Source organism: Parus major, chromosome 11 (assembly GCF_001522545.3).
Source record: "Parus major isolate Abel chromosome 11, Parus_major1.1, whole genome shotgun sequence".
Classification (NCBI taxonomy): domain Eukaryota; kingdom Metazoa; phylum Chordata; class Aves; order Passeriformes; family Paridae; genus Parus; species Parus major.
Genome location: NC_031780.1, coordinates 8,509,447 through 8,522,197, shown reverse-complemented (window position 1 = coordinate 8,522,197; position 12,751 = coordinate 8,509,447). Strand labels below are relative to the sequence as shown.

The 12,751-nt window shown below is 38.7% G+C and overlaps 1 protein-coding gene across 2 annotated transcripts; it reads left to right on the top strand.

The window, feature by feature from the left end:
- The first annotated feature begins 28 nt into the window (after positions 1-28).
- Positions 29-12,371, top strand: DNAAF1 (dynein axonemal assembly factor 1). 2 transcript variants are annotated; one of them, XM_015639955.1, is made up of 12 exons: positions 29-310; positions 1,449-1,584; positions 2,430-2,521; positions 3,352-3,573; positions 4,292-4,458; positions 4,712-4,833; positions 5,358-5,542; positions 6,024-6,272; positions 6,881-6,990; positions 9,689-9,757; positions 10,866-11,214; positions 11,493-12,371. In XM_015639955.1, exons 1-12 carry the CDS (start codon positions 172-174, stop codon positions 11,588-11,590), a joined length of 1,938 nt encoding a protein of 645 aa, XP_015495441.1. In that variant the 5' UTR covers positions 29-171; the 3' UTR covers positions 11,591-12,371. The 2 variants fall into 2 exon arrangements, with proteins under 2 accessions (XP_015495441.1, XP_015495440.1); XM_015639954.1 differs by having other exon boundaries at positions 10,863-11,214.
- Positions 12,372-12,751: the final 380 nt, after the last annotated feature.

Genomic DNA, 12,751 nt, shown 5'->3' with positions numbered 1-12,751 from the left:
GCGGCCGCGGGGCCTTGTGGGGCTGCGCGCGGCGTCGCCATGGCCACGGCTGAGGCGGTAGCCGGGGCTCGGGCTGGGCCCCGTCTCTCGCCCGCCGCAGACTAAAACCTGTGGACATTTTGTCTGAAAAAGGCAGAGCGTAAATCCCATACCGGCTCGGGGGGTGTTAGGATGCAGGCGGCGCCCGCTGGAGACCCGGGCAGTGGCCGGAGAGGAGAGATCCCGGCGCCTGAGGTGTCAGAGGCGCCGCCGGGCGACACTGGGAGCGGAGGTGCCCACACAGAGCGTGAGGGCAGCGCTGTGAGCACAGGTGAGCCCCTCGGCTCGCTCGCCAGCACACAAAGCCTGCACATCACGGCTGTTCATACTCATCTGGATGCAAATACGAGTGTGTGCTTTCTGCCAGGATAGTCACTGGAAATCTGACATAACTGAGGCATACTCAGATGCTATCTTCCTGTGATCTTGTTCGCTTTCCTGACATTTCTTTACTTTCCTGCTGCTGGAGAAGTATTTCTTCTAGTGTTGTAGTCACACAGCTAGCCTGACCTCTAAATCACAGAGTCACAGGACGGGTGAGGTTTGAAGAGACCACAGGGTGTCATTGCTCCGACCTCCCTGCTCAAGCAGGGCCATCCCAGAGCACAGGGCACAGGCTTGTGTCCAGTGGGTCTGGAATATCTCCAGTGACAGACACTCCTCGCCCTTTCTGGGCAAACAGTTCCAGTGCATGTCACCCACACTGTAAAGAAGTTCTTCCTTATGTTCAGGTGGAAATTCTGTGTATCACTTTCAGCCCACTGCCTCTTGTGTTACTAAATATATCCGATTATTATGTTTTAATTATAGTCATACTTAAGTAAGCTGGTACAATCATCTTGTTTGCACTTTCTCTTTAAATGTATGAACTACAAGTGCAAGTAGAAGGTTCAGGGCAAGTATTTGAAGAGACAAATACTGAAATTGCAATTAATTAAAGGCAGTGTAAAGACACCTTCCAAGGATCACAAAAAGGTAAATTTGTAGAAGAGCTAAACTAACAGTGCTTGGGGTGACTGATACACCATTGCTGTAGTCTCTTTACAGTAAACTCAAATTGGTGTTAATTAAATGTAATATATATTAAATGTCTAACACCATAAGAACATTGGTGTCAGTACTTTACTGTCACTGTGCATTATAAGATTAATGGACACTATCTGACTTCCAGATGTAAAAATAAAATAAAATAAAAGATGCTGATTTCAATAATTAAATTGCTACTATTTATTGTATGATGCGGTGTAAAAAAGTTTTATTAAAAATGTCAGCAGAAATCTCGGTTAAAACACTCTCTTCTTGAAATTCATATTCAAATGCTCTTCAATATTTCTCTAAAGTAATTTGCAACATGACACATTTTCCCCACCCTTTCTGTTAAATTGCAACTCATTTTCTTATTTATAAAGCTGTTAAAACTCAAGAGGAAGAAGTCAACTCTACATCCAGAGCAGACCAACAGAATGAACAAAAAGCAGGTATTGATCAGAAGTCTGGAACCAGCTCATCCAGTCAAAGAACAGAGGAAAAGAGAGGTTCTGTAAGGTAATACATTGTTTGTGGATGTGTTGGCATCATCAGGAGTTTTGCTATTCTGTGTGTTCATCTCAGTTCTGAAGAACAGTTTTGAAGATAAACTTGAGAATAATGGATAAATCAGGTATTGGTGATATTTCCAGCATCTGTACAGATGTTTGGGTTTTATGGCCACAGTAGCAAACTACACTCTGGCCACATGATGAAGTTGTTTAATGGGTCTGGAGAAAATTGTGCAAACTCCCATGGAAGTCACGTGCCAGTAGAGTTAATCATTCCTCTGCATCAGTTCAGACAAAGCATTCTGATAATTCCTAGTGGCATTCCCAGCCAACCAACAGCTGTATATCAAAACTAACTTTCATGAGTGCTGTTTTGGAGTCAGCATTTCAAGAAAATGTTGGGTTGATTACTATTGATTTTTCTACTCTGAAAAAAAACGTTGCATTTTGGCTCTGCCACCAGAAATCCTGTACCAAAGCAATGAAGAATGGGGGAAAGAATTGGAGAGGAAGCTAGCACTAGAACCAGAAGCTAATATAAAATCATGCCGCCCTTTTCCAAGAAGATGGACTCTCTACTTCCCTGCCTGTTTTCCTATGAACCCTCTGTTTTTTAGCAGGAGGGCCTGGTAACTCACTTCAAAGGTAGAAATTAAAAGCCACACTAAAAAAACCCAGCTTTTTTTTTTTTTTTTTTTTAATTTGGAATATAATTTTGAAAGCTGTAGCTATTTCTCCTGCATGAAAGAATTGTTAATTGTATTGCAATGGAATCTGTAAGGAAACCAAAGATCTTAGAATGTGCACTGAAATATATTTTTTATTTTGCTTCTGCTTCCTGTACTATTTCAGAATGACAAAAAAGATTCTGCTAGACATCTGTAAACAGCAGAAATTATACTGGACCCCATACTTAAATGATACACTGTACCTGCATTATAAAGGTAAGATGTGGACATGACTGCCTAGCTTGATCATTCTAGGTAGCATTTTAGCAGAGAATCTACTTCATGGCTCACTGAACTAAGGTATCTAGTCATTCTTCTAAATTAGAAACACAATTTTATGTAATTCTGGATTTGGGAAGTAAAATGAGTCAATATGTAGGTAGAAAAGTAAACTGTACATCTAACTCTCTTTGTGGAGCCTTCCAAAGGATCAATAGGGATCAAGTGACATATTTTTGCTTTCTTTTACTGAAACAGGAGCCTCTGAGAAATTTCTTAAAATACTGTCCTGGGTTGCAATCAGAGGAAAACATACATATTTTTCCTTAAATTGTTTGTATAAAGAGCTTTTTCCAGCTTTTGGAACTTTTTTTACTTGCCATGGTCAAGATGAAAATAAAGATGAAGTAAAGACTTGCTGCATGTTTGCAAACACTACTGAAAGAAAAAAAAAATGTTAGAATGAACATTGCTCATCCTCTAGTGATCTCTGAGCAGATTTTTGCATGATGCAGTTACCTGGTCCAAGTTAGCCTAGGATTTCTTCCAAATAAATAGGATATGCTACCTTATATATTTGGCTTTGGTTTTGCTATGTATTATTTAGCATTCAAAGGGCTGCTGTCATACAGACCAGAAGAGGCATTAACCTGGTTTTGCCCTTTATGGGAAACAGTACCATGAGTTCAGTGGAAATATTGCAGTAATTTCAGTACCAGTGCTCTCTCAGGTGTTTCAGCAGCTCTGGTTTAATGGAATTTTCTCATCTAAAGAGCCATTTTCAGCCAATGCCATTTCATTTTAAAACATCTTTTTTTTCTCTGCAGGATTTGACCGACTGGAGAATCTTGAAGAATATACTGGACTGAAGTGTTTGTGGCTGCAATGCAATGGCTTAAGAAAAATTGAGAATTTGGAGGCTCAGACAGAGTTGCGTTGCCTCTATTTGCAACTCAATTTAATTGAGAAAATAGAAAACCTTGAACCCTTACAAAAGCTGGATTCCCTCAATATCAGTAACAACTACATTAGGACCATTGAGAATCTCTGTAAGAACTGTTAGTGCAACAGGTTTTAGCCTCTGGCAAGCCTGCATTTCCTAAGCTCTGACTGAGCTTTGTTAGAGGCACTAGTTTCAAAGGATTTTTTTATTTGTGTTAGAATTTTGCACAATATCCATACCAAAGCCCACGGGGCTTTTGTGGAGGAATAAAACCTATGTTGAGAAACAAAAAATACGTAGAAACTACTTTAACATGGATACCTAGGATAATTAAATAGTTTTTCCTGACTACCATCTCAATAATTATCTGTGTTGCAGACAGGCTGACAATTCAGTTTTCACCATTTACTTTACAGTTAACATGTGCTTTGGCAGTTGCAGACACAATTACGAAATCTTTTATATCTGCTAAAAGATGGATTCTGTCTTCAGCAGAAAATAAAAATACTAGTTCTGTACATTACTACTTCCATACATTGGAAAATTTTGAAACACAAGCTCTTGCTTTTGTGTAACTGATTAGATTGAAACGTGAATTAAAACCAACCACCATCTGAATACCAAGCAGCTATTTTTCCCTGGGGTGAAGAAAGCAGCTCTGGAAGCCTAGCCAAAAAGTGTATGTAGAGCAGAATAGCAAATTTAGAATAAAGCTCCAAATCCAATATAAACTATTAGTTTGACAATGCATTTTTTTTACTTGCTCAGAAAGCCCTCTGTGAAGTGACAACTCTTTCCTTTCATTGTACTGTTCTTGTCTGCAGCTTGTCTGAAAGTCCTGCAGACTCTGCAGATCGCTCACAATAAGTTACGGACAGTGGAAGACATCCAGCACTTGCAGGAATGCCCAAGTATTTCTGTTCTTGATCTTTCCCACAACAATCTAAGTGATCCGAGTATTGTAGCTATTCTGGAGTCCATGCCCAATCTGGTAAGCCAAGAAGAGCTGGTGGTTTGTGTCGTGTGTGGGTGAACCACATCAAGTATCTTTGTTGGGTAGTTCAGTGCACAGTAGGAATCAGTCTAAAAGAAACATTATCAAACATCAGTTTGTTTCTGGTAGATCACCTGTAACACCTTGTTTGTTTTATTCATTTCTTGCTTTTGAAACGACAGGGGAAGTGCAGATCCAGACTGAGGTTTTTGCTACTCAAGCTTAAAAATTGTTTCCCTTGTTTCTCTAGCATGTGCTGAATTTGATGGGAAATGAGGTGATAAAGAAAATTGCTAATTATAGAAAAACACTCACTGTTCGACTAAAACAGCTGACATATCTAGATGACAGACCAGTTTTCCCAAAGGATAGGTAAGAAATACAGCCATCTTCTTTACTCAGCAATAAGAATCAAGTGCTAACAATCATTCATCCATTTTCTGTCAATACTGTCATGGAAGGAAGATTGACCAGTATAATTTATTGAAGGTGGATGACTTTGAGCAGAAGAGTATTGTACTACAGAGTTCTACAGCTCACATGCCTAGAAAAAAGTGATGTATTTTTTCAGAAAATAATTCTTGAACAGAATTGTCTCATGCCAGGTCTGTAGACCAGAGGCAAATCCTGATTTCAACAGAAACTGAGTGGTTGTCTGGAACAGCTGACCCAAGATGAGACCAATCTCTGGTGGTGTAATCACCAATCAGCATTTGGATGTCTCTGTGTCTTTTGTGAGATAAATGTACATCCCTGATGCATAAGGGATTGTCACTGCTTTCTGCTTTTTTCTCTTGCAACTATTTTGTGCTGTTTCAAACTATTTTAAATTCCTCTCTCATTGCAAAGGCAGGCTTTTATAGCTGTATTACAGTGAGCTTTTGTGTTTTCATTAGAGCCTGTGCAGAAGCCTGGGCTGTTGGAGGGCTTGAAGCTGAGAAAGCAGAAAGGGAAAAATGGGAAACCAGAGAGAGAAAAAAAATCCAAGATAGCATTGATGCATTAGCAGCAATTAGGCAAAGAGCAAAGGAAAAGAAGATACAAAAGTGCATGGAAGGAGTTGCAACAGATGCCCAAGAAGGTTTGTGCTTACTGATTTGAAAGATGTCTGTGACCTCTTCAGTCTGAATGTGCAAGAGGAGTCTTTATCTGATACATCTTTGGACTAAATAACAAGTAAATCTTTTTCTTCAGGCAAGTGGATTACACAAAAGAGAGGGTAACCAGCATTTGTTGTTGACCCATCAAAATCTTCAAGGATGTATTTAAATACATAGTCTTGTGACTTGTGAGCCTTTTCAAAGTATTGGACATACCAGACATTTATTATTTAAGCATTTTCTCTAGGTGATATTTTTTTTCCTGGGGAACTTCTGTTCTCTGGGGAGTTGAGGTAGGAAAACAGATTGCTTCAATCTTGGGTGGACTACTGATCCATGAATAGCTGCTCAAAGTAGGAGCTTTTGATGCACATTCTAAGCCCACTGTAGAAGTGTTTGAATATTTAAAATGAGCATTGGTAGATTAGCTCAGCAATTTTAATGAAATTATTTCTTCTGTAGGAGCACCTGCAAATTCAAAAGATGGTGGTGGAAATTCTAGTACATCAGAAACTTCAAACAGATTAGAAGAAGAAGCTCAAGAAAAGGCTGAAAAAATTAAAAATGAAAGTTTTGATGTTTGTGATGAAGTGATGACACATAGAGGAGATAACAGAGATTTCACATCTGGAAACACACCTGATGAAGTTCAAGGGGATGCACAGGAACCAGACTCTAACAAATGTGCAAATTTCAACAAGGAGACAGACGGTAACGTACACAGTGAAGAGCCAAACCAAACTGAGCATGCAGACATGATGAGCCAACCTCTGTCTTAGTGGAGCACTGCCTCTGCTGTGGCTCAAGCCAATTCATACATAAAAACATTCCATTCGATTTCCACGGTGACTAGGTGAAATCAAATAATACTGGGTAAAATATTCTTTAAATATAACAAATAGTAAATTTCTGAAGGCTTAACCTGCAACTTCTGCAACTTAAAGGTGGAACTCCACTTCTCAAACATGCCAGGTTTAGTGAAAGGCCAGGAGAGTTTACAGACTTCCCTTGTGCCCACATAAACTAGGCAGTCTGTCTGCCAACAGAAGCTGATCATCACTCTAAAGATGGTTTTGTACCTTCAGACACAGAGAAATGCTTTTATAGATTTGTGGAACACATTATTGCAAAATGCAAATATTAATTTATACAATAGAAGAGAGACCCAGAATATAATAGAAAAAAAACAAAGCATTGGATTGAGCTGTGAATTCTGCAGTGACAGTCCTCAGCAGTCTGGTTCTGCAGTGCTTGCTGTTGCAATGTAGACATTTTTTATTCAGTTAGTTCTCTGCAACTGACTATTGATTATTCTGTAGATCAACCAGGACAGGAGACAGCCACTGACCAGGCCATGCTTCCTGAGAGGGAGGAATATGCTGAAATTGAACAGCTCAAACTGGAGACACTGGAGACACTTTCTCTCGATGTATGTATTGGATTCAGACTTTGAGAAGTTCACATGTGTGTATTGTCTTGTCCAAGTTAATTCTGTAACATTCTGGATAATAAAACTATATGGGCAAGTTTTTTAAGAAAAACCTACTGTTAGGAAAAATAAAAAGAAAGAAAAAAAAGAAAAAAAAACAAAACCAAAAAAGTAAAGTTGCAGGGGTGTTTTCTCCAGTGGAGCATTTATGAAGAATGCTTCCAAAGTTTATTTTGTCCTTCAATTTTTTATCCTATAAACCCTTTTGTCCTGTAAATCACCTGAAGCTGACCTTCTATCTTTGTGATTTCTCTGGAGAAGCTAATGAGGGGTCTCATTTAAAAACAGAAATTACAGTGAAAAGAATCTGGTAGACACATTTGTCCTCTTAATCAAAACTCATATGAAATACGCAGTTGAAACTGTGAACTATTGCAGAAAAACCATGGGGAAGAAATAGCTGACAATGATAGCCCCATCATTCTAAATGTTACCCAGTGTTAGATACTGTAAATTCATTTTCAGAATAAAACTCTGATGTCTGTTTCCAAGAAGAGCAGAATGTACACTATTCAGATATATAAGTGATTGACATTTGTAGTATGGTCTTCTATTATCTAAAATGTCTATCTGATGCAACATTTAAACATGTTTACCACATTGAACCATGAGGTTAAATATATAGATACCACTGAAAAATACAACCTCACTTCAAAGGAGAATTGTTCAATATGTCCTTATTAGGACACTGCTGATAAACTGACAGTACCAGACTTTGATATAATCAGCAATAAAAAGTTGTGAGCTTATGATTTCCCTGAGCACTTAATACATCCTATGACACCCTGTACTGCCATTGTTAACTACTGGCAGAAAAGCTTCATATCTTTGCCATGCTCTTAATTTCCAAGGGAAAAATTCCGTGTTGTTATTGAAGGGCTCAGCTCACTGCTTTGGTAGAGGCTTTGCTGCTGCTTCCTCCTGTTGAGCTGTTTTTAATCATAGGTTTAAAAAAGGAAGTGGAGAAAATGAGCAGCAATTAAAGTGTGCACAATATTATTCTTAAAAGTAGATCTTGCAGTGCCTGAAATAAAGGTTGTAGTAAAGTTAAAGTAAATATGTAGTGACACTGTAGGTATCCACAATGTGAAGATCTCCTTGATTCAGTGTTTGTTTTTCCCTTGATGCTCTATGGCACCATAGGAAGATCCTGTGCACAAACTTCAAGGCAGTATAAAAATAACTCTTAAGCACACATCTGTGGGCTTTTAGAGGCTTAAAAATTGGGACTATTTTAATTCTACAGAAGGAAAACCAAACCCAAATCACACACTCATGCACATTTCAGTGTTCTATGCTACTTGTTCTCCAGCAACATTTAGTAATAGAAAGAGCCTCTCCCAGCAGCCTCCAGTACTTACCCTATTGCAGATATCCCAAAAAATCTTAGTGCTGACATAGCAGGGAATGGCTGGGAAGATGCTGATAGTGAGAGGATCTGGAGCAGCACTGTTGTCTTTATTCATATCCTGAGTCTCTGGATGGTCTCAGAAGGAATATAAGGGAGAAGAGTGGAGGAGGATTTGCAATGAGTGGTTATGACATCCCTGTGTCAAGCAGAAACAAGCTCCTGTTGTTGCACATGCCTTGGCAGCGTGGGAACCACATTCCCATGTACCTCAAGTGTGTTAACTTGTAGTTGATCTGCAAATGCACCCTGATGACTGAAACAAGACTAACAGCTGTCATCTCCCTATTGACATCAAACTCCGTATCAGTCTCAGATCTTAATTTGTACATTTTAATGCAATTTTTATAAAACTCTGTGACTTCAGGACAATGCTGCAATTGCAATGCAACCATATCAGGAAGTTTCCTGATTTCTACTCTTGTTTTTAATTGTGTAATAATCTTCACCATACAAGACAGTACAGATGTTCCCGATGCTACCACACCAAGCAGTCTGCTACAAAGTCATTAAGTGGTAAAAATATCTAAAAACAAAAGGAGGTGCTTATTCTAGTATTGACCTACAGTAAAAAAAAGTGGCAAAAGGTATTAGTTTCTACCTGTGATTTTGCATTCCCATCTTCTGTGTTTCCTTTCATGTCAGCAAATGATAGTTGTCTGATATCTTCTAGTGAAAAGCTGAAATTATTTGACCTGTCTGGGGAAAAACAGTTCTCAGCAGGTTTGCAGTTCTGTGTCTTAATTATGAGGCATTCACAGTAAAACATTGGTTTATTAGGTGTGTTTAGGTTAACAGAGTTTACCTGATATGCAGTTTCAGGAAGCCTGCATGTCTGGATTTGGCACTTACCCATACAGATGGGTTGCTGTTGGGATTAAGTCTACTGAATAGACAGGAGAAAGCTAAGAGAATAAACCATGTTTGCTTTTAAAATCCTGGTAATGCCTTACTCTTTATCCTGTTTGCCTTCATAATCACACAGCATAGTAGAAAACAGCATTCAGTGTGACATTAGGGCTATTTCTGGAGACAGATGAATTTTCCCTTTCCCACATGTGCTTAACAGCAAACTGTGCCTGTGAGAGGATGGCAGTGGGGTCCTGCTGGCTGTGGCCTCACACCCTGATGAGCACTGCTTTGAAGAATTTGTCTAATGAGCCAGAGATGTCATTTTTTATGGGTTATAGTAGCTCTTCTCACTGATTATTGATCTGTGATTGTTTTCAGGATCTGCCTGATTTAGAAGATGTGGTTGTAAGTGAGTTTTCCCCAGAAGAGGAAATCTTTGTTCAGAAGGTAACATTTTCATTAATTCCAATAGTGAAACTTCCCTAAACACATTTGCAAAAGTTATGCAAAATGAGGATAATCTAAGTTGTGAAATGCTAGTCTGGGAGACGCAATCACTTATACATTTACAAACTAAAATGGGTGGTTTCAGCCCTTCATATCTACATGTAAATCTTCCTTTGTTTAAATCTGACTCTTTCACATTTTTGTGTAGCAAAAATAGAATAAAAACTTATGATCAGTAATACAAAAGTTACATAAGTTTAATTTCTTAATAGTATGTAATGTTATACTGAAGATTAGTCTTAAAATATGCTGCACCAGTTTTAATATGGGGAAAATTGCCTGCTGCTGAATAAAATCTGACTTTTCAACTGAAATCACAGAGAAATTGAAACTTCTCTCTAGTACAGGTCAGTCCTTGTCCATCTTAGAGTTTTGCTTTGCTCAAACTAATCTTTTAGACACAAGGCTATAACAAGAAATAGAAGAGAAAAAAAAAGAAGACAACTAAGTTTAAAAGCACAGTTTTGATTTTCATGCTGATCACAGAATCATACTGGCCTTGCTGGAGACAGAGGCTGGTACAAGTATGTGCTCTTACAAGTCTTTCCAAGATAATGCCAACTGTTCCTACAGCCAGCATAAGGCATGGAATTGATTTGTCCTTTTGATCACAGACTCATTACAGGGTTGCAAAATGTCTTGGCCAACAAAGCCTCCAATTAAAAGAAGACAAGGAAGGAGGATTAGGGGAGCAGGATGTGTTAGCAGCTGTCCTGCTCCAAAGGCTCAGTTCTCAGCTGAAGACAGATGAAGATATTGATCAGGTTCCTCTGTTTGGAGTAAAATATTGGAACAGTGCCCACACACTGCTCTTTTTATGACCTGTTAATTAGTTTATGGTCAGTTCATTGGTGATGCCTGAGAAATTGCTAACCTTAGATTCATTCACAAAGCAGCAGAGCTATGAGTGAAGCATACATTCCACATATTTTATGAGAACAGCGCATTAAAGCTGACAACTGTTACATGGATCCAAGAGATATTTACTTATCCTTTGGCTTTTATATCTAAGAATAATTTTTCAATTACATGTCTACCTTTACAGCAGGACTATCACCCAAAGATTGAAATAATTTCTGAAGTGACAAATGACAGCGATTCTGCATTAGAGGAAAACAATAAAAGCATGCTTGAGAATTCAGCAGAAGAAATTCCAACAGCAATTTTTTCAAATGTATGTCAGAACCATAAAGAGTATGAAAAGGAGCACTTAAGACCCTTCCTCAAAAGCTTCTTTACAGAGCCTGATAATTCAGAAAGATACCTGGAGATCAAAGATAAAGAGGCAGCCCCTTTGAAACCCTTGATACAAGAGGTAATCACTGAGCCCAAGGATCATCTGCTGTTGTCACCAGTCTGTCATCAACCAGATGACCCAAACTCTTGGGAAGAGGATGGTAAGATTACAGTGACATTATTAATCATAGAGATAACAGGGGTGGCCCAGGCACACTAAGGATCTGTTCAGCTCCTGTTGTTAGTTACAATCACCTCTTCCTTTTATTGATGTGTGAATCCTAATAAATTAGGAATTTAAATGTTTTCTTTTTCTACAGAGGATTTCTTACTGAGTTTCATTTAAATTGTTTTTAAAAATTTGGCTCTGTATTTCTTTTTCCAGTATTAAAGACCATAAGTGAGTTTCATTTTCCCTTTGCCTTTGTGCATTTAACAGGGAATGGCAGTGATGGAGAAGGAGAAGGCCTGGATGAGGGGGAAGGATGTTCTCATAAAGCACAGAGTGACAAGGATGGTGAGAATGGATTGGATTAATCACTTTGAAGAAAACATATCAAATCTTGAGCACAGTGTTTGCCTGACTGCATGGAAATATTCCCAAAATATGGGAATAGCAAAAATTTGGAGGCCAGCAATGGGACCATTTGTTAAAAGTGACGTAAGACTGTGATATCAAAATTCACTGCCCTTGGCTCCAGCTCCTCAGGGCAGCTGCCAGTTCACTACTTTGAAAACTGCTGTTTTGAGTTTAAATTCCAGTCTTGTGTTACTTGTGCCTTTGCATCCTTCTAGAAATGCCTTAGTTATGTGTTTATATATCAGTTTCATTACAGATTAATTAGTCTCAAGCGTAATTCAGTGTGTCTGTCATTTGACTAAATAAAAATTCTATTTGTAACCATATATATTTTCACTTGGTGTTTTATATTTTAAGTCCATACCAGTGTGCATCATAGCAGATGGACTCCAATGGCAAATGGAAATTGCTTCTTGATGGGATAATTTTACTGATCTAATATTCCTTGGCATTATGATTATTTATGCCTAAGAAGATGCAGAAATAGCATCCATGCACAGAAAATCTGGTTTTACCTTTTAGGGCATCTGTAATGAAACATACACTTATATCTGCTGTTTTCATTGTTTTTCATTGAGATGTGTCTCAGGATCTGGATTTTGAGTACAGCCAAGTTTAGATTAATGTCTTTTTTCATATTTCTATACATCTCTAATAATTTGCAATAAATGGAATTGAACAGTTCTTGTAGGTGTGCAAATTCAAAGAAATAAAATATTATTTTGGGCTTGTTGAAAAGATGTATTTTCTATCAGCTGGGCTTAGGTGCCATCTGGTGGCAAGAGTACCAGACCACCCTCAGAGAGGACAACACAACTGCTTTAAATTTCATCCGTTTTCCACCTTGCAGCGGTTAAAACAAGCTGGTAAAAGCCTTGGCCTGCAGGACAGGGCCGGGGTAAGCCAAGGGCCTGTGGAGCACAGGGTTATCTGAAAGCACTGGCACAGGAATCTGCTCTTCAGAAAGCTGCAAATGCTGCCACCAACCTCTACGAGCTCCATCCTAAAAAAGTAACTGCTTCCTTTTCTGACAGAAAGCTGGATAAGGACTGTTTTGAGGACTTTGTGTTTTGCCTTTTCCATGCTGTGTTTTGGTGCCTGTAGACTCTTACTGTGAT

Coding starts and splice junctions, on each gene's coding strand:
- DNAAF1 (XM_015639954.1), top strand. CDS start 172: ATGCAGGCGGCGCCCGCTGGAGACCCGGGCAGTGGCCGGAGAGGAGAG. Junction 311..1,448: donor GGGCAGCGCTGTGAGCACAG/GTGAGCCCCTCG, acceptor TTATTTATAAAG/CTGTTAAAACTCAAGAGGAA. Junction 4,459..4,711: donor TGGAGTCCATGCCCAATCTG/GTAAGCCAAGAA, acceptor TTGTTTCTCTAG/CATGTGCTGAATTTGATGGG.